The sequence below is a fragment of the Nuphar pumila genome, chromosome 4, assembly GCF_984573655.1.
Source record: "Nuphar pumila chromosome 4, dmNupPumi1.hap1.1, whole genome shotgun sequence".
NCBI lineage: Eukaryota > Viridiplantae > Streptophyta > Magnoliopsida > Nymphaeales > Nymphaeaceae > Nuphar > Nuphar pumila.
Window position 1 is genome coordinate 24,517,127 of NC_143252.1, and position 22,174 is coordinate 24,539,300.

The 22,174-nt window shown below is 36.4% G+C and overlaps 1 protein-coding gene across 3 annotated transcripts; it reads right to left on the reverse strand.

The window, feature by feature from the left end:
• Positions 1-6,206: 6,206 nt before the first annotated feature.
• Positions 6,207-7,868, reverse strand: LOC149839672 (uncharacterized). Of its 3 annotated transcripts, none has more exons than XM_090002730.1 (2): positions 6,863-7,868; positions 6,207-6,504 (listed from the first exon to the last, which is right to left on the reverse strand). In XM_090002730.1, exon 1 carries the CDS (start codon positions 7,510-7,512, stop codon positions 6,883-6,885), a length of 630 nt encoding a protein of 209 aa, XP_089858856.1. In that variant the 5' UTR covers positions 7,513-7,868; the 3' UTR covers positions 6,207-6,504; positions 6,863-6,882. The 3 variants fall into 3 exon arrangements, with proteins under 3 accessions (XP_089858856.1, XP_089858855.1, XP_089858854.1); XM_090002729.1 differs by having other exon boundaries at positions 6,207-6,453; positions 6,863-7,863; XM_090002728.1 differs by having other exon boundaries at positions 6,207-6,441; positions 6,863-7,855.
• Positions 7,869-22,174: the final 14,306 nt, after the last annotated feature.

Genomic DNA, 22,174 nt, shown 5'->3' on the forward strand with positions numbered 1-22,174 from the left:
TTCTTTTAAAAATTTACAGGTTTTACAGTCTCCAAAGGACTTGAACCGCCACTTAGTGAAAGAAAACCTAAATTAACCAAGGAGCCAAGTGGACTTATCTTGAACTTATCTCCTTATATTGTTAATCAAATTTTCAATAACATATAGGTTTTTAAAAGTTCAATTGTGTGGATTTCAAGTTAGCACATTTAGAGCCTTGTGCTTGTCTGTATTCATAAGTGCTGTTGAGAATTGTGAATTCTCATAAGAAGTGGCTCACACTTCTACACTCACAGACCCTAGCCTTATGGCCTACAAGCTCATTAAAAGCTATTAGCTCAACCCTCACATTAGTTACAACTCATGAGCACAGATCAAGAATAGGATCACATAAATGTGCTAAATACCTGTCATTCATTAATTTATTTTCTATTGAACTTAGGCATATGAGATCTCCAACGCTCTAGGTTGGTATCCTTAGACAATGATTTAATTGGCTTAATTTTCATTTCCCTCGATGTTTTAATGATGACATCTCTTGAAAGGCCTTTCGTAAATAAGTCTGTTAAGTTTTGGCATGACTTTACATATTTCAAAGATATAATATTAACATCGATCGTTTATCTTATAAAACTATGTCTTAGACTAATATGTCTAGACTTTTCATTGTATTTTATATTACCTACTTTATATATAGTTGATTGGTTGTTACAAAATATTGAAATAACAGGTATGGGCGTCACACCTAGTGGAATATCTACTCGCATATTCATAAGCTACTTAGCCTCTCTTTAAGCAAATGCGAAAGCAATAAACTCAGATTCTGTTGTAGAATGAGTTATACAAGTTTGTTTCTTAGACCCTCATGCAACTGTTCCGCCACCAAGGATAAAAACACAACCACTCGTAGATTTGGATTCTTCAAATTCAGTATTTCAACTTGCATCACTATACCTTTCAATAATAGCAGGAAACTCGATATAGTGGATTATGTAGTCTAAAGTATGCTTAAGATATATAAGAATCTTGTTCACAATATTTCAATGTTGATGTCCAGGATTATTGGTATATCTATACACCTTGCTCATTGCATAGGCTATATCAGGCCTTGTGCAATTAATTGCATACATAAGACTATCTACAATACTAACATATTTTAATTGTTAAACACTTACACATTCATTAGGAGCCAATTTGACGTTTGGATCATATAGAGAGGATATAGATGAATAATCAATATATCCATATTTTGTAAGAATTTTCTCAATGTAATATGATTGACATAATGCAATGCCATTAATATTTCTCACAATTTTGATTCATAAAATAATATCTGCAATACCTAAATCTTTCATACAAAACATGAAAGATAAAAATCCTTTTGTTTGGTTTACACATTCACTATTAGAATCCAAAATAAGCATGTCATCAACATATAAACAAATAATAATATAATTATAATCTACTTTATTATAGACATACTTACCAATGTCATGTATTTTAAAACCATTATTTACAAGTGAACTATCAAATTTCTCATGTCATTTGTTAGGAGCTTGCTTTAATCCATATAAGGATTTCTCAAGTCTGCAAACTTTGCGTTCTTACCCTAGCACTACAAAGCCTTCAAGTTTCTTCATATATATCTTATCTAATTTTCCATTCAAAAATGTTGTTTTCACATCCATTTGATGAATTCTAAGCTTATATATGGCAGTCATGACAATAAAAATTTTATAGTAGCTATTTTGGTTACAGGAGCAAAAGTATCAAAATAATCAACACCTTCTTTTTGTTTAAATCCTTTTGCAACCTAATGAGCTTTAAATTTATTAATTGTACCACTGACTTCTAACTTATTTTTAAAAATCTATTTATAGTTAATAGTTTTGCAACCAACAGGTAAATCTACTAATTTTCAAACATTATTAGACATAATTGAGTCAACTTTATCATTTATAGCTTTTTTCCAAAAAACATTATCTTGAGAAGACATAGCCTCTTAAAAAGACACAGGATAATTCTCAATTAGAAACGTATAAAAGTCAAAACCAAAATTAGTTAGTTTTCTATTGCATTTATTGTGCCTAATTTCAATTTCAAGTTCAACATTATAATTATTAGAATATTCAATCATATCATTAACTGGATGTTCATCAACTATAGTATGACTAATATTAAGAAGAGAATCAAATGTATTTTTATATTTTATGAAAGATTCATTTCTAGATTTAATAATAACATCATTAGCAATATCCATAAATCTATATGTTTTACTATGTTTAGTATATCCAACAAATGCACATTTGAATGCTTTAGATCCAACCTTCTTTCTTTTATTTTTCAGAATTTTAACATATGATAAACAATCCAACACAAAAATAGCTAAGATTAGGTTTCTTATCAAAATATAATTCGTAAGGTGATTTATCAGATTTAGAATAAGGAACACAATTTATAATTATAAGTAGTAAGTAGAGCCTCTTCCTAGAAGTTGGGATGTAAACCCATATTAAGAAGCATAGCATTCATCATTTCTAGAAGTGTTCTGTTTTTCCTTTATGCTATACTGTTCTGTTCAAGAGTTTTAGGGGTAAAGGTTTGATGAATAATATCATTATCTGCACAGAATTTATCAAATTCTTCACCTAAGTATTTACCTCCTCTATCTATTCTTAAATGTACAATCTTGGTTTTAAACTTATTTTGTATTTTAATAAGATAAAAAAGAAATTTGAAAAATGCTTTAGATTTATGTTTCACCAAATAAACATAATAAAATTTAGAATAGTCATCTATAAAGGTAATGAAATACTTAATGCCACTATAAATTAGAACATTATTCATCATACATATATCTGAATGTACTAATTCAAGTAATTTATAATTCTTTTCTACACTAGAAAATGATAGTCTAGGTAGCTTATTTTGAATTCATATATCACACATATGATTATGTTTTATTTTGACATGGCAAGGAAGCAAACAAAAATTATTCATATTATAAATGCAACAAGAATTAATGTCAAATCGTGAATGCCAAAGAAAATAAGAGTCAAACATATAAACAGAAGTTACAAATTCATTTATGCTCATCTTGAACATACCACCAGTGGCAAATCCTTTGCCTACAAAGTTTTTTCCTTTGGTCACAGTTATAATCCCAAACTCAATAATAATTTTGAAATCATTTTGTGATGGTAGATTTGCAGATTTTAAACTCTTACAAACTTCTAAAGCATAATGGACATTCTCAAGTGTTAGGACTTTTTTAGAGTTGAATTTAATTTCCACACTCCCTTTTCCCAATACTTTTGTTGATAAAGAGTTTCCCATAAAGAGATTACATTCCTTCTCCACTACTTCATACGACTTGAACAAGTTTCTATCATTTGCCACATGAACAATGCTTCCAGTATTTAGGTACCATTCACTATTCACAACCACTATGAAGGTTTCAAAGATTATAACAGCAAGCCTCTCCTCTGAATCATTTAACTTGGGACTAGTCCTCTTCCGCTCTTTGCATTCTCTAGTAAAGTGACCAAATTTGCTATAAATATAGCAACTGATTTTCTTTTTATCAGTTGTTTTTTTTTTCACGAAATTCTTTTTGTTTTTCTAGGTTTTCATGATTTTTTCACTCCTGTTACTAATAATATTTACTTTAGGATAACCCTCTTTAGGACTCAAATTTTTTTTGTCACAAAGACGAGTCTCCTCCTCAATTTGAATATCCTTAAGAAGACCATTTAAAGTGATTTTCTCATTTTTATGTTTTAAGTGATTCCTATATTCTTTTCAGAAATCATGTAGTTTTTCAATGATGATTGCAACTTGAAAGTCATCATCAAGATACATACCTTCTCCCTTGATCTTATGAGTCAATATTTGCATCTCATGAATTTGAGCAAATATAGATTTATCATCAACAATAAAAAATTTAACATGCTGGTCTACGTTGAACCTTTTATTTTCGGTGTCTTATACATTGCACTTGATCTCAAGAGCATTCCATAATTCTCTAGCCGACTCCAAATGAGAATACAGGTGAAACAAAGAATCAATTAAAGTATTCAGGATATGCTCTTTGCATTGGTAGTTGTTTGTGTGTCACTTCTCCTAGTCTTTCTTTATTTTTCTGTCTCAACTTCTCCAGTAGCAATGGTGAGACAAGACTTTTTGAGTATATAGTCGATGTGCAGCTTGAACGACAGGAAGGAGACCTTCGATTGCCACCGCTTGAAGTTCAACCCATCAAATCGATTGAGCTTCTTAATGTTATGACTCAGCAGATTGATAGAGTTGGATGTCAAACCAAAGGCCATTTTGAAGTTCTAAAATTGTTGGAATAATTGGTGACCAAAAATACGATTTAAGAAAATTGATACCCAAAGCTTAGAAGCAGATTCTTAAGATCACTATCTTTAGAACTTCAATCACCCCACTTTAGGATTTTTGAAATGCGAAAAGGGTTTGTTCACGACTGAGTTCACAGGATACAACTAGGCTTAGGCAATCAGGTGACCTTTCCCACACGTGAACTTGGCAAGCCAAATCGAGAACAAAAGAATAGAAAGAGAGAAAGCTTAAGAATTAGATAATCTGATAAACCAAAAGACAAAAATGAAGAGATTTATAGACTTTAGTAAGGCCAAGATGTTTTTGTGATAAATAAAATTAAAGGCCATAAATCTAATGGTTTGAAAATTAGATAAAAATGACCCTGAACGGTTATTCACTTTTGACTAACGATCAAGGACCTTCAAAACCATCCAATAATCGCAATGCCCCATAAACGCTATATAAATGCATTTTTAAAGTCTTTCAAATGGCCAAACCATTCGAGAAAATAAAAAGTCAAAGACAGATTGGTTAGAGGTTAAGGTCAAAGCAGACCTCGACACCTCACACGTGCCTTGTGCCACTGCGAGAATGCGAAGTGTAAAGTACGCCATTAAAATACTACATTGCACCTCAAGCGCCCTTCCACACACATGTGTGTGAGCATGCGTGAATGGCAAAACAACGTCCGCAAGCCACACTAATATACAAGGTTTACCAAAGTAAAGAATAGAGAACAAACACTCTATTTAAACCATCAGGACAATTTCTCCCTCTTAGTCATGAGACTAAACATTTTCAATGCACTTTTGGTGGGAAACAATAAAGCACCAAAACTTTACAAAATGAACTATATTTTGAAACTTTTTCAATGGAGGAAACCTGATTCCTCTGCCATTAGTGAGAAAACTAGGGTCGATCATCATCATCTTCTCCTCGTTCAATCTAGCAAGAGAGAAAGAGAGAGAAAGAGTAGGGTGGGTGGTCCGGAGGAGGTGGCATGACGGTCATCCGACGATAGGGTGGCTGTGTGGTGGCCGACAACGTCGAGCAACTTTGGTGATGGTGGTGCTGGCAAGACAAGAGAGGGAGGATGGGTTGTGGAACCCGAGTGAAGAGGGAGAGAGTGAAAAGGGGGAAGAGAAGGAAAAGATGGAGGGTGTGGTGTCATCTTGCGAGAGAGGACAAATTAAGAGGGGAGGGTCAGGTGTCAACCCACCCAAAAGAGAGAGAGGAGGTTGCCACATCGCACCTCCTTAACGGGCAAAGGTTTCATCTGGGAGAAATGACCTTATTGCCCCTTTCCTTTATTTTTAATTACTTCTACAAAAATAACCCTACCTCTGAAATTTCTTTCGTAAATGCCCTTTTGGGCTCGGGTTGTTCGGATCGAAGTCTGAACTCGCATATGCACCCGATCCATTTTCCCTTAAAAATATCTTCTGGAGTCCCGGTAGATCTGAATTCAGTTCGGATCGATTCTCTAGATTCAGAATTATTTCGCCTTCGCTTTAGACCGGATTTCTCAGGTCTGGATCGTACCCACTCTTGTTCAAAATCATAAATCGCGAGTTTGAATCGCTTCAATGCATTTTCAACCCGGTCGGTCCCAAAATTTCATTTGGATCCTTTCTAGAGTATATAACACTCTGAATTCTATTCAGACCATACTTCTCAGGTTTGAATCGTTACAACACGAATTTAATCCAATGCTGACTGGTTTGGATCTCTCCTAGATCCAAATTTATGAAATTTTATGAAAATGCCCTCTATTTCAAAATTAAAATTTTTTAGATATTACGTTCAAAGACGCTGCATCATGCTGTGCAGCGCTGCTGCATATAATGTGAACACTAGTGTAAATTCCATCATTCATTTATGCCTTTAAGCCAAAAATCCAACTTATATATATTAATCGTAAAAGCGGATACAGTCATTACAAAGCTGGGGAGCTTCATTATACCCTTTATTTGATATAAATCTCAAGGATAAAATATCTCAAACATACAAAGAGGTACATCAAAAGTTTCGCTCAAGCTGAAATCCAAGTTCCGTGTTGTCTTCGAACTCCATATTTTGTTCTGTTCCCATTTTTCCTGAACCGGCAACTTCCATTTACTGCATCAGTAACTAAATCGATGTCACAGATCTTGCTCTCGGTAAAATCTCGGTATGGAAAATCTTGTGATAAATAAAAAGAAAATTTACTTTCTTTGGAGAGATCATGGGTATCAATGTGTATAAGAAATATAAATAACAAAATTATTGCATGAACTTGTAAATGAAAAACTTAAATATAAAAGGATCAAAAAACATGTATTTCTTGGGATGCGATATTTTAATTTGAAATGTCGCATTTTGTTGGAGAATGAATCGGGCTTTCAAAATATGATGATAAAAATCGCAAATAATTTCTAAAATTATGATAAAATCCCTATATTTTGAAAATATCCCTGATATTTTGACATAGCAGTAGATAAGAGAAAATACAGAGACACTCACACTCAAAGTAATGCAAGAATGTAAGTATGCAACTTACTAGTGTTTAGTGTCTTATAATTAGATGGGGCACTGGTATCCTGCAGGTGGGTTCTTCCCACAAGTCACAAGTGCTTCTATGGCCACAGGTAGGAATAGGCTGATGTTGAGAAGCTTCACCTTGATAGCGGTACAGAGGCAGAGTGCTGCATCCAAGTCTGCCAGCCCTTCAAGCACAGGGCAACAATTCTCCTTTAGCCCACCTCCCAGCCCAATGTGCACTAACCCACCCAGCAGGTCCACACACGCACTTAGCTTGAGTGCATCAATAGGGCATGTCTCATGTGCTGGAGGGCTCGGCACATACACTGGTGGTGGGGGTGGGCATGGTGGTGGTGGGGGCGGTGGGCATGGTATGCTACTAGGAGGAGGCTTCGGCACAATATATGGCGGTGAGGGTGGTTTGACATATGGTGGTGGTGGTGGTGGTGACACTGGCGGTGGTGGTGGTGGTGGTGGTGGTGGTGGTGGTGGTGGTGGTGGTGATGACACTGGTGGTGGCTTCACATATGGTGGGGGTGGATTTTTCAGCCTAGGAGGTTCCTTAGGAGGCAGGTTGGGCAGAGGGTATGGACATGTCGGGCAGGCAAAGGTTGCACTTATGTTTACAAGGAGCAAAGCTACTAGAATGCTTAGCTTAATCATATCCATACTTCAAACAATAGAGAGGAAGCAAAAGAGGGTGTTTCAAGTGAGATTTAGTGCACCTTGATGAATGACAAGCATTGCTCTGTCAGTACCCTTTTATAGATGCAAATGCTGAATTAGTGACAATAAAGGATGAAAAATATTGGGACCTCAACTTGCTGTCACAAGGGCAAAGGTGGCTAATCACTGTTACTTTGGTGCCAGAAATCATCTCTCAATGCTTATCACCTACAGGCTACAGCTTTGTCAAAAAGTAGGGGTTCTGTTCTCACCAGCTCCATGTGACCACCTGGACCCACCTTGTTTATGTGAAGACGATGTAGAAGAAAGTCTTATAGTTCCCGTGTGATTGCCTTGGATTTGAGATCCGAGCGCTAGGTTAAATCTGGCAGCTGATGCTACATTTTGTATGGGGATCTGAGATCCTCGAAACCCTCAAAATGCACTGACCTTCGGCCTGAGTTTTTTTCTTTTGGTTTAGACCATATTATAGATCTTCGTATTAGAGATGTCTTGGATCCGAGGCAATCAAATATACCTATAGTAAGCTCATTCAAACTAGGATAAGGTTTTGGCTCATCGGGTAGAGGGTGCCCTATAGTATCTTTGACAGAATTTTAAAATCCATGGAGGGTGTCCTTTGCCACAGGGTCAAAGTTGAGTGTACTCTTCTGTCGACAGAGGGACCTCAAGGGTGTTACCAACCAAAGGCCAGCCGACGTACAGTGGAGGGAAGGTTCCCTTGGCATTATTAAAAAAACAAAAGAAGAATAGGAAAGGTATGGTCTAAGTCCAAAGATTGGGCCAAGTTATAGACTTGCTATAGCCAAGAAGTTGTAGGCCTCTCATGGGTAGAGAGTGATGGAGATTTGAACACCCACTTGGTTCATAATTGATTGTTAATCACAAGAGACATCCAGGCCACACTTTCCTTCCCCTTACCTCTCTACTGTCTCTTGGTTAAATTTTGGGTAGTCTTAGTTTAACTCTGATGAGCGACAGTTTGTCGTGTTTCCTGAGTGCTGAGTGGTGATGTACACAATCCAGCAAGAATTTTTGTTTTCACATGAAAATATCATTGACAACAAGCTCGATCCCCTGCTATATCCAAAAAATGTTTTTCTTTTCTTTTTTAACCACGACAAAAGGGTGCAACACGGCTGCTATATCCAAAAAAAAAAAATTTAAAAATTAATGTAACTCACTCAGAGTACTGCCCTACTGAATCCAAACACAATCTCACTAAGGATATAAATAGGTCGGACTCGGTTCGAGTATAGGTATCCTGAGCGTGACCTAATCGGGTCTAGCCTAATCAGATTCAAATTTAGACAGAAAAATGATAAAATATGGAATGAGGATGCAATTAGGTAATTGAAATTGGTTGAATTTGATCCGAGGCGGTTAAGATTTAGATCCTACTTACAAGTTAGATCTGACTAAATGGATTTGGATTCTCTTGAATGTCGGATCTAAACCAATACATTGGCCTCTCCAAACCTCGCATAAACAATGATAAAATAATGCAGCATGGCTATCGTTATTACCATGCCATCTACGGAAAATCGTATGCGCCACCTGTCTGCTCATCCGATTATACAACTCCATTTAGCATGGATATGTATTAGGAAACATACTTTGTCAAGTTTTGATTATTTGGATCACATAATTTTGACGTATTGTGGACCATTGATTATGAAGCCCTTAAAAGGCTATTTATACATAATAATTTCACAATTTATTACATTTTTTTAATAAACGAATCATATTTTATCCTATATGCAGGGTTGATCCCTGGGGCATTCCAAAATTACTGAGAAACCAATAAGCTTTACTGTATTGTGTGTAGGGGTAAAATTTGCAACAAATGTTTGCGAGTACAAACGCCACTGCATCATCATAGGGTTTTGATTCAATGGCACCTCACAGATAAATTTAGCATGGTCCGAATTGACTTCTGAAATCGTGTTTTTGGACCTAAAAACTCGATTTTAGGTATCTAGAAAATATAGTACATTTTAAGCCATTGGACTTTTAAGACTTATAAAAACCAGCCGACATGTTGTAATCTGACAGTACAGGTACCAATTTCCACTAAGCATGTTTTTGTTGTTCATATCTTAAAGGTCAATTTCATGAAAATCAACTAGAAAAATAAATAAAAACATTTGTACATTAAAACAGCTGTAGTAAATACTATCACACACAACGGGGTTGTCTTGTAGGAGCAGCTAGTGCACGTCACCTTGTGTTCGGACGTTGCAGGTTCAAACCCCAATGGTACAATTGTATAACTGGTAGGGGTCTGCCTTACCCCCAGCTTGCCTTTAAAAAAGAAAACACACACACACACACACACATATATATATATATATATATATATATATATATATATATATATATATATATAGTCAGTTCTTACAAAAATCAAGTACATAGAATCTTAGGCAGAGCCACATATGGGCCAGATTTGGCACTTGCCCACCCGGACCCTGAAATTCCCAATAAAAATGTTTGGCTCAGGGTGGTTAGTTACCTGAATGCTTTGCCTCCTCCCTCCCTCCCACCCACCCAAACAAACTCTCCCTCTCTCTCTCTCTCTCTCTCTCTCTCTCTATATATATATATATATATATATATATATATATATATATATATATATATAGGAACATGCATGTGTGCAATGCATCTGTATGACCAGATTAGAGAAAAAACACAAAAAAAATCCTTTAAAGCTTCCTAGGTTGCAGTAGGCACTGATCAGCCTAAGTAGTTACCCTCTTCTATATAATATATATACATAGAAATGGGTATGCCCTTTCAGTATTTTTTTTCGCACTTTCGATCGCATAAATGTGTTGCGCATGGTTGATTTATGAGCAATCCACACCTGGATCATGTGTTTTCCAAAAAAAAAATGATATTTGGACCCTAAAAATTTACAAAGTTTTTGGACCATTGATTTTTTGAACCTTATAAAAACCTACCCATGTGCCGGAATTGAACACTTCAAGATCTTATCCCTATAAAATCAAGTACAAAGATCACATAGGTACGGTCAAAATTTAAAAATAAAATGAAAACCCTGAAAAACGCATTTAGCAGGTATTATTTTGCACCTACCTATATATATGAGTAATAGGTACGTGATAAATGAAACATGTTAAATGGGTTTTCTTCTATTATTGTATTTTTTTCGCAGTTCTGACCCCATAAATGTGTTGGTCATGGTCGATTTATGAGGAATCCACACCTAAATCATGTGTTTTAGATGAAAATATGATATTTGGACCCTAAAAAATTTACAAAGATTTTAGATCGTTGATTTTTGAATGTTATAAAAAACTCACCCATATGTCAGAATCAAACACTTTTCAAGAGCTGAACCTGTAAAATCAAGTACATAGATCACATCTATATGGTCAAAATTTAAAAATAAAATGAAAAAAACTTGAAAAACTTATTTAGCATGTACCGATTAATATATATATAAGAGAGAAAAAAGAGTAGCTCCCTTTAGACTTATGTGCCTACGACAGCCTTTTGAAGTTGTTTTTTCCAAAATTTGACCACGTAGATGCATTCAACATAGTCAATTTGCTAAGAAAAGACAGTTGGATCATATTTTTTTATTATAAAAAATCAACTTTTAATCCTTAAATATTTATGATCTTTATAAAAATTGTACACTGTCTCAAACCTTATAAAAAACTACTTGTGCATCGAAATCGAATAATGCAAGAGTCCATTCTTATAAAATGAAACATGCATAACACATTTGTATGGTCAGATTCGAGAACAATGTGCAAAAAAAAACATCCTTCAAAATCTTCGTAGGAAGAGGTGCAGCTACTCTTCCACACACGCGCGCGCGCACGTATATAGACCATTAAACTAGTTAGGTTTAATAATAGACCTATTAAACCGATTAAAATAACCAAATAATCTTTGACATTTTTAAAAATTTGGTAAGTGCTTTAATATTGGGCTAAGGTGTTTAAATCCTTTCAGCGACTTTTGGATTCGGTGAGTGCTTTATTGGGTTGTTGAATCCATTCCCCATGTCGTACGCTAATTGTGTGGTTGCATTAAGTTCAATTTTGCATCGGGGGCTTCAGCAGGGGATGTCTTCCCTTGTTATTTGATGTTGTCGCCAAGGCCTTGCTACGATACGTTGCTTGCATTGGCTTTACACATTCGACATCCTTGTTTGGTTTCAACTTCTCAATTCTACAAGTTCACAGATGACTTCATCATATTTGGATGCTAGGTGGGTAAGCTTTCGATTTTCTACTTGGGACTTTCTATTTGAAAAGTATACACTTTTTGGATCAGAGGAGAGGAAATGAACGTTCTAAAATGGCATTGGTTGCTTGGTCTCGGATTGTCAGCCCCACCAAAAGAGGTGGTATGGGGGATCTTCTCCTTATCTTTGGAGAATGCGATGCTTTGCTATCAAAATGTGGTGGTCAGATTGCCTTGCAAGGGTCTCCAATGTGCCTAGTCTTCTTACTAGGGCGCAACAGTATTCTTCAGGTGTATGACTTCAAGTGTAGAGTTCTCGATCGATGGCCTCCTTTTAACTAGCATTTGGTGAAGTGGCGGTTGACCCTTTATCGAAGAAATGTGTGTTTGCTGCCCCGCAAGATCGAAACTCTTTGCATAGTTGGTAGTCATGGATGGTGTGTTGACTCACGAAAATCTGTCTAGATGTGGTTTTTGCTTGGTCAGTGTTTGTTGTGTGTGTGGTGCAGATGTCTAATCTCTGTTTCCCAGTTGAGGAAGTAGGAGTGGGAAGCGTGGTACCTTCAAAATTTTAGGAAGCGGAAAGCGTGGGACCACTTAGGAGCAAATCGGGAATAGTTTCGAAAGTGACCTAAAAAGCAAACTGGAAGCGACCTAGGAAGCGACGGGAAAGTAAAAAAAAATAAAAAATAAAAAATACAAAAGATTTTTAAAAAATGAGGAAAGCATGATGAGAAGCACACTTTCCATTTAAAAATGGTGTTTTCTCGAGCATTTTGAAAGTACGACATTTTACACTTTCAAAGCGCGTTTCCCCACTTACCTAGCGGTAACTCTGGTCTAATCTACCCCACACTTGCTTTGGTACTACTCTTTTTTCAAGCTCTGTTCATGGAGGTGGCTTCACATCTCTAATGTTCCTCGATCATCATTCGCTAGGGATCTGCTTCTTTATCCGAATTTACCACCTCGGTGTAGCATATGGTATTTTGTTTAGAGAGGGTGAGCTGTTTGGCATGAAAGAAATGCTAGGACTTTCGAGAATCGTAGTCAGCCTGCTTCATCATTAATATGTTTTTGAAAACTTCTTGGATAAGGAAGAAAAAAACACACTTACTGACAACTCACGTATTTTGTTGGTTCTCTATTTCTTCCTCATCTTGAATATTGGAGGGCTCGGTGGTGGTGGGAGTGAGGAGGAGGACAGAAGGGTGGGGCCGTGAGATCAGGAGGAGGAAAGGGGAGAAAGGGATGGGGGGATGAAAAGGAAAGAGACCCATCAATTTTGCTTTCTTTCTTTAACGCAACCCGTCAGCTAGCGCCCGCTAGCGTATGGCATGGGGAATTTAATTCAACGGCCCAATAAAGCACTCAACAAATTTTCAAAATTACCATTCTCTTAAGGTTATTTGATAATTTTCATAAGTTGAATTAGTCTCTAAAACTTAACTAGTTTAATCGTAGATTAACTATATATATATATATATATATATATAGGTTTTGTTTAGTGGAACAGACTTTTGGATCGTTGGAATCTGACCTGTATACAAGGTTTTTCCGTAATCCAAAATCAATGGCCATGAAGGCATCAAAAAAAAATTTCGGCTCATAAAAAATACATTGTCACCGAAAAAACATGATCCAAGAGTTGATTCTCATTAAATCGAGCATGATAATCACATCTAATGGTTCAGATCTATTATAAAATACTTCAAACTATGGGGCCTCTCTCTCTCTCAACCCCATACTTTTATTAGGCTGAACATATTAGGCTCGATTTTTTGTTCTGCCCCATAGTTTGAAAGTGTTTTATGATAGATTTAAACTGTTAGATGTGTTTAGCATGCTCAATTTAGTTGGAATTAACTCTTGGATCATGTGTCAAAAAAATATTATTTTATGAACGGGAAAAACTTGTACCTTCATGGCCATTGATTTTGGATCACTAAAAATCCGCCTCTGGTGATACAAAAAGCCGATTCTCACTAAACAAAACCTATAGATCACATCTATATTGTTAGATGTGAAAAAAAACCCTAAATCGATATTTTTTTAGAGGGTGGAGGAGCACATTACTTATATATATATATATATATATATATATATATATATAGAGAGAGAGAGAGAGAGAGAGAGAGAGAGTAATGCATACATTAGACCCCCTTTTTAGTTAGGTTTAGTTAGGCCCCTCCAAAAATCATAGTTTTAAGTATTTTTTCTCACATCTAACACCGTAGATGTGATCTATAAGTTTTGTTTAGTGAGAACCGGCTTTTGGATTGCTGGAATCTAGCATGTATACTGGTTTTTCTGGTGATCCAAAATCAATGGCTATGAAGGCATCAATTTTTTTGACTAAAAAAAACATGTTTTTTTGTCAAAAAGCATGATCCAAGAATCGATTCTCACTAAATTGAGCATGTTAAACACATCTAACAACTCAGGTCTATCATAAAACTTTTAAAACCTATGGGTCTGAACTGGGGTTGATGAGATGGGGCCTAATATATTCAATTCTCAATATATAGAGAACCGAAAAAACATTATGCAAGAGTTGATTCTCATTAAATCGAGCATGTTAAACACATCTAATGGTTTAGATCTATCATAAAACACTTAAAACCTATGGAGCAGAACAAGAAATGGGGCCTAATATGTTCAGTTCTCTATAGATAACATCTACGGTGAGAAAAAATACATAAAGCTATGATTTTTTAAGGGGCCTAACGAGACCTAACAAACCTATATATATATATATATATATATATATATATATATATATATATATATATATAGTAGCGCATTCTTCTTGCCCACCTTCTCATTCTGCCCCCTCAAAAAAGGACATTTTGGGTTTTTTTTTCACATCTAGCACCATAGATGTGATATATAGGTTTTGTTTAATGAGAAAAGGCTTTTGGATCTCCCGAATTTGATCCAAATGAAGGTACTAATTTTTTCTCGCTCATAAAATCATGATTTTTCATAAAAAAATGAACCAAGAGCTGATTCTTACTAAATCGAGTATGCTAAAACACATCTAATGGTTAAGATCTATCATAAAACACCTCAAAACTATGGGGGCAGAATACGGCCTAATAGAAAATGAGGCCTAATATGTTCAATTATCATTCATATATTCCGACTAGGTTTTTTCGCTGATCCAAAATCATTGGCTATGAAGGTACCAGTTTATTTTAGCTAAAAAAAAGCATGTTTTTTGGTTGAAACAACATGATCCAAGAATCGATTCCTACTCGATTCCTACTAATTCAAACATGCTAAACACATCTAACGTTTCATATCTATCATAAAACATTTAAAAACCTACGGGGCTTAGTTTGTTCAGTATATATATATATATATATATATATATATATATATATATATATATATATATATATATATATATATATATATATATATATATAGAGAGAGAGAGAGAGAGAGAGAGAAAGAGAGAGAGAGAGAGAGAGAGAGAGAGAGTAATGTGTTCCTTAGGCCTCTTTTTACTTGAGGCCTCATTAGGCCCCATAAAAATCGTAGTTTTAAGTAATTTTTTCTCACATCTAACTCTGTATATGTGATCTATAGGTTTTGTTAAGTGGAAACCGACTTTTTGGATCACCAGAATCTGACCTGTATACAGGTTTTTCTGGTGATCCAAAATCAATGGCTATGAAGGTACCTATTTTTCTCAGTTCAGAAAAACTTGTTTTTTCGAAGAAAAAACATGATCAAAGAATCAATTCCCACTAATTCGAACATGCTAAACACATCTAACAGTTCAAATCTATCATAAAACACTTAAATGTTCAGTATATATATATATATATATATATATATATATATATATATATATATATATATATATATATATATATAGAGAGAGAGAGAGAGAGAGAGAGAGAGAGAGAGAGAGAGTAATGTACTCCTTAGGCCTCTTTTTTCTTTAGGCCCCATAAAAAATCATAGTTTTAAGTATTTTTTTTCACATCTAACACTGTATATGTGATCTATAGGTTTTATTAAGTGGAAACCGACTTTTTGGATCACCTAAATCTGACTTGTATACGGTTTTTTCTGGTGATCCAAAATTAATGGCTATGAAGATACCTATTTTTCCCAGCTCAGAAAAACTTGTTTGTTCTTCGAAAAAACATAATCAAAGAAGTGATTTGCACTAAATCCAGCATGCTAAACACATCTAATGGTTCAGATATATCATAAAACACTTAAAACCTATGGGGCAGAACGAGAAATACAGCCTAATATGTTCATTTCTCATATATATATATATATATATATATATATATATATATATATATATATATATATATATATATCGAGGAAAAAATTGGTACCTTCATAGCCATTGATTTTGGATCACTGAAAAAATCAGTATACAGGCCAGATTTCGGCAATCCAAAAAGTCGGTTCCCACTAAACAAAACGTATAGATCACATCTACGGTGTTAGATGTGTGAGAAAAAATACTTAAAACTATGATTTTTTAAAGGGCCTAATTAAGGAAACCTAACCAAAAAAAGGGGCTAAAGAAGACATTACTCATCTCTCTCTCTCTCTCTCTCTCTCTCTCTCTCTCTCTCTATATATATATATATATATATATATATATATATATATATATATATATATATATATATATATGGGCAATGACGGAGGCAACATCTTAGTTAGTCAGCAAAAGTTGTGTTGTGCTACTGGGTAGTCGCGTTGGGTTGCACCAAAGCTCATAAACTAATTGACGGTATTGGACGGAATAGATTGTTGGCTTAAAGTTTAAACGATTTTAGAAGATGAAAATCATGAAAAAAAGGTGTACAAAAGAGTCTGGTTTCACACCATTTTATACTGTTGGGGTTTCTCAGTAGAAGGGGGGAAGGGAGGGTTCAGAGGGGAAAGCAGCGCCGTGACGAACGCGCCAACGCGTCTATTAGTATGTCAAACAGCTCTTGTCTCTTGTGGGAAAACGGATCCTATAAAACGCTGGGTGAGATTGCCCCACTGTGGATCCCACTTGTACTGAGCTACAGTTTGGGTTTTGTGGTTGTAAACTCTGGGTGAGATTGCTCAGCTTTTTACAGGATCTTGTGGAGCATTGTCTGGTTCCCATTTCTTATTTGAGTCATTCACGTGGGGACATGGTTCTTCTATTTTCAGTCAGATATCCGACAAAAAGCATAATCCAAATAAGCCCGCATATTACTGGAACTGGGTTCCTGTCAACCTGAATGATAGAACTCTTTTTTTATTCATCACTCGGATCGATGAACTAAACCAGTAAGAAGATCGAGTCTCATTACCTACAGAAGAGAGTAAAGTGAAGCTAAACATAAGCAGTGAAAGCTGTTTACCCCAAGTATCGATTAGTCATCATGACTTGAAGCCGGTGCAAAAGATCAACTGTATGGATATTAGGGTTAGCTATCTTCATGTCTATACACGGGTATTCAGGTTTGGATAGGGTTGGGTACCTAATTAAAATCCCACCTATATAATACATCCCTACGTGCAAGGTTGGTTTCAAGACTAACCGAACAGGGTCAACACCCTGAAGAACCAACTCTTGGACCACTCGGCACTAGCTCAGGTCCGGCGTGGTCTGGGACTCAGTCCACAAAGGTAAAACCCGATCTGATCATTTTCAGAGTTGGGTTTGGTTTGTTAACATCCAAAATCAGACCCAGAGGTCCAATAATAACAGGATCTTATGGTCCAACCTGATTAGCTTACCGTCTCAGTGTCCTTGTGTTAGACATGCATGGTTCGGATCTAGACAATGATGAATCCTACCCAATAGGATCTAGCATAATTGGATTCAGGGTCAGATGGGCTGAAAGAAGGTAATACTGAATCCAGACCAATTAGCTAATCAGATGTATTTTATATGTAATCATGTCGGATAATCTGTTACACTGGGATTCTATTCGGGCCGCGTTTAGATTCAGATGCAAATTAATCGGAATACCAACTCCAAATCTGATTATAAAAGTGACTTTACTTGATTTTACTGAATCTAACTAATTGGATCTGGATTGAGTCAGATATCAGATCTAAGTCCAATCTGCTGTGGGCCCTACTGCTCTTGCAGGTTGAGGATCGCCTGAACCGCTGTTTTTATCAGGTCAATGTCACTTGGATCCAGATTCACCCAGCCATTTGACAGTCCTCGGAAGAGCTGGGGCATCCAGCTGCACCTTGACTCATTCAGGTCAGACCCACAAAAGGCCCTTCCCAGGATACTGTGCTGTTCTCTGTTTTTTTGGGTTGCTAAACATGTTCAAATGGGTACAGCATGAGCAGAATCCAGTTTTAGAGCGCAAGCCTTGTCAGGCTGGGGATGGTTTCAGGGGCCAGCTTTTGTTCAAAATTTGTGATCCTGGGTTAGGTATCTGTATTCCATCCTAATTCAAGTCTGAACCCATGGCTCTGAATGGACTAGGATCCATATGATGTATTTGGATCTAATTCACCCAACTTGATCATCGATGTGATGGAAGACATAGAATGAATTCAATTGACTGGTCAGGTTGAATCCAAAACAATATCCAGTCTCTTGTCTGATCCGGACTTTGCGCTTCTTTTTCTTGGCAAACTGACATATTATTCCAGCATGGTTTTTTTCATATGTAAATTATTGGGAGAAGGAGAAGTTCATTTTCTATTTTTCCTGCTCCTTTTCTTTTTATAATCGGTTTAGGGTTTGGCAAACCTACCAACTCATTAAAAATCCGAGTCCAATTGGATCCAAATAAAGACAACACCCTACGATTGATCAAGGCCAATCTTTAGGGGGCGTTTGAATGTGGGGATGGCACTGTCCGCCATCCCTGCAAATGGTGGGGCCCACACGTCCATGCAAATGCTGGACAGGCGGGACGCTGTTTCATGCAGTGTCTTGGACCATTCCGCCCTCCTCCTGGAACAGGGCTGTCAGAACAGTGATGACACAGAACAGTAAAAAAGAAAAAAAAGTATCATGGGGGTATACCCTGACGCCTTCTCCCATTGGCTCCCTCCCTGCCCTCACTCTCTATCCAACGTGAAGGAGGTGCCCCCTCTCTCTCTCTCTTACAAGATTCAGGTTTACTAAAATAGGATTTTAGGGTTAGGTTTGCTAAAATTTATTTTTTTTAACATGCTTAGATTTTTAAGTGGTTTTGCATTTTAATTTAATTTATTGAGTGAATAATTGTTAAATCTAATTTTTTTTACACGTATGCTTAGATTTTAGGGGTTATGCATTTTAATCCCTAATTTTGCAATTTATTGAATGAATGCATGTTGAATTCTATTTATTTTTTTTATGCTTAAATTTTAAGAGTTTTACATTTTAATCTATATTTTTATAATTTATTGAATGAATGTATGCTGTATCCCTTTTTTATATATACTTTCATTCTAAGGGTTTTGCATTTAAATCTCTATTTTTTGTATTGAGTGAATGCATGCTAAATTTATTTTTTTTCTTTTCGAGTATGCTTAGATTTTAAGAATATTATATTTTAATCCTTATTTTTAAAATTTATTGAATGAATAAATGATAAATTCAATTTTCTTTTTTTTTATGATTAGAATATAATCTTTTTATTATAAAAATACACAAATTTTAAACATGTGTTCAAGTTGTCCGTGTTGACGAATCAAACGTGCATGGACATTAGTGTATACCGTCCCAATTGTCTCCAATTAGTAATTGTCCTACTGCATATACAATTAGAAATATACCATCATCCGAATCAACTGCCATTGTACTAAGTAATTGTCCTCCATACTTGGTCTTTAAGAAACATCCATCCAACTCTATAGGAGGTCTGCACTCATTTATAAATCCTTGCATGCAAACAGCAAATGAAATATACATCCTTGAAAAAACATTAAGCTCCCCTTTTTCTAGGACAACTAGGCTACTAGGATTACTTTCTAATAAAATAGCTTGGTATGATGGAAGAAACAAAAATGAATCTTAAAATGAACCATGAATGCTTTTAAGAGCCAACTCTTTAGCTCTCCAAGCCATAGAGTAGCTTAGTTTTGTACCATGTCAGTCTTGTTTCTATATCTTCCTGTATGTGAGGCTCAATAATTTTTACTACCCATTTTTTAACATGGCCTGGGCATTTGAGACCAGCTCCCTCACCCAACCAGAAAAACAACGACCAATACCGAAATTTGCTAACATTTGAAATAAGAATAGGTAATGCACGGAATCAAAAGCTTTATGAAAGTCTAATTTAAGGACAAAGTAAGGTTGACCGCTATGCTGCAAGGAATGAACAACCTCGGATGCCATGATGAATGATTGTTGGACCCTCTTATTACGAATGAAGGCGAACTGAGAGTCTGAAAAAATCTGGTTAGCCACCGATTTCAGCCTATTCGTCAAAACCTTGGTAAACATCTGATAGAGAGCACTCATAACTGAAATTGGGCGGAACCGAGAAATATCAGTGGCCTCATCATCTTTCGAAATGAGCAAAATAATAGCTACATGAAAATGATAAGGTAGTCTGGAGTTACGATAAAACTCATCAAACGTGCTCATCATGTCTGATTTAACACAGTCCCAAAAGATTATAAAAAAGTTGACATGAAACCCGTCAATGCTAGGCGCTTTCCAACTCGACAAATCCTTAATGACCCTAAAAATCTCATCGTCAGAGAACCTCCTTTGCATAAACCTGGCTTGCTCATGCTGAATTGACCCAACTAGGACATTACCAAAGACACCCTCCGTAGTTAACGAAGCAGAATATAAATCCTTAAAATATAGCGAGATTGTCGGATTAACATGTTGATTGAGATAGGAAACACCTCCCAATGGAGATAGAAGAAACGACCTTCCTCCTATGACGATGGGAAGCATATGAGTAAAAAAATTTAGTGTTGCCATCACCAACCGCAAGCCATTTCACCCTAGACCTCTGCTTCCAACGAAGTTTCTCTTTAACCCTCCAGCTTTTCAAGAGCATAGTTAATTCTAAGGACCTGGCTTGGAGACTGAGAAGTTGCAAATCAGAAAGAGAGCTAGGAGAAGACATAGACTGATACAATGCAAAAATCTCCTGATCCCATGCGGCCATTTGCTGAAATTTCTCTACATTATGACTATAAAGCCAAGCTTTGATATCCTTAGCTAGACAAGAAAGCTTCTTTTGAACCTGGAGCGCTGCCCAATGTTCATCAACAGGTTTGTTCCAAGAATTAGCAATAACCGAGAGAAAATCTCGCTCCTGAAGCCACCATTCTTCAAACACAAAGCTCCTGGTGGGATGAAAGTCATCCCCCCAATGAGTGATTATTTGCCCATGATCCGAGATTGAGGGAGCAAGCAACACACACTTAACGTCGGGAATGAGGTCCAATAAATTAGGGGTGACAAAGACCCTGTCAAGGACCCTACAACATGGGTGAGACCGCCTAATCGATCAAGAGAAGCACTTCCTGATTAAATGAATAGGGTAGAGGAAATGTCGCGGAACAAAGTCTTGGAAACCTCGCATAGAAGGATTAAGAATAATTAGGTTATTAAAGTCATGGATAGATAGCAAACAATTGAAATCCTTCATAAGAAGGTGACACTCTGCGCTGAAAATGACAACCCTATCCAAATTATCCCAAAATGTGGGCCTCATGGCGGCGAGATTAGAGCCATAAACAACAAAAACACTACCCTTCTACCAACTGCCTGCAAATTGAAAGCAACAGATAGAGAGAAAAGACCCACATCCAGTTGAGATAAATTTAAAGACTGCTTTCCCAAGATAAGGATACCTCCTGCATGATTGACCGCATGCTTAAAGAAATAGTCAACTCTCTGCCAGATGCTAGAGGCGACCACGAGTGGGATGACCTCCATTTTAGTTTCACATAAAGCAAGTAGGTCAGGCTTTTCCTTCCTAACCTAATTAGCCAGAAACAGGCATTTCGTGGGACAATTTAAGCCCCTAATATTTCAACAAACAATTTTCATGATATAAAATCTGAAAAAACCCAGGGTTGGTGACACCTAGACGACCTTCTTGGAGACCTGGCATCAGTAGCCAAAACAATTGATGAAGGCCTCCTCATTCTTCGATGACCATGTATGATTTGTCGAACACCCCCAACACTAACAGATGACCTCAAGTGACCATCAAAAATGCCCAACTGCTCGTAGTCTGCTCCACCAGAGTGGCAAAGGGAGTCCCCAATAATAGCAGAGATAGCTGAAATCGTAGAATCCATATCAACAGCTATAGCTTGCAGCTGCGAAGAGGAGAGAGAGATATCTAGCAACTTAGCAACATTGACAACCGTGACACCCAAGGATTGTGGACTAGAACGCTGCTGAAGCAAAGGTATAAATAGGTGGCTACCCTGACCCCACGCTGGACTACTGGATGAGACACCGTTT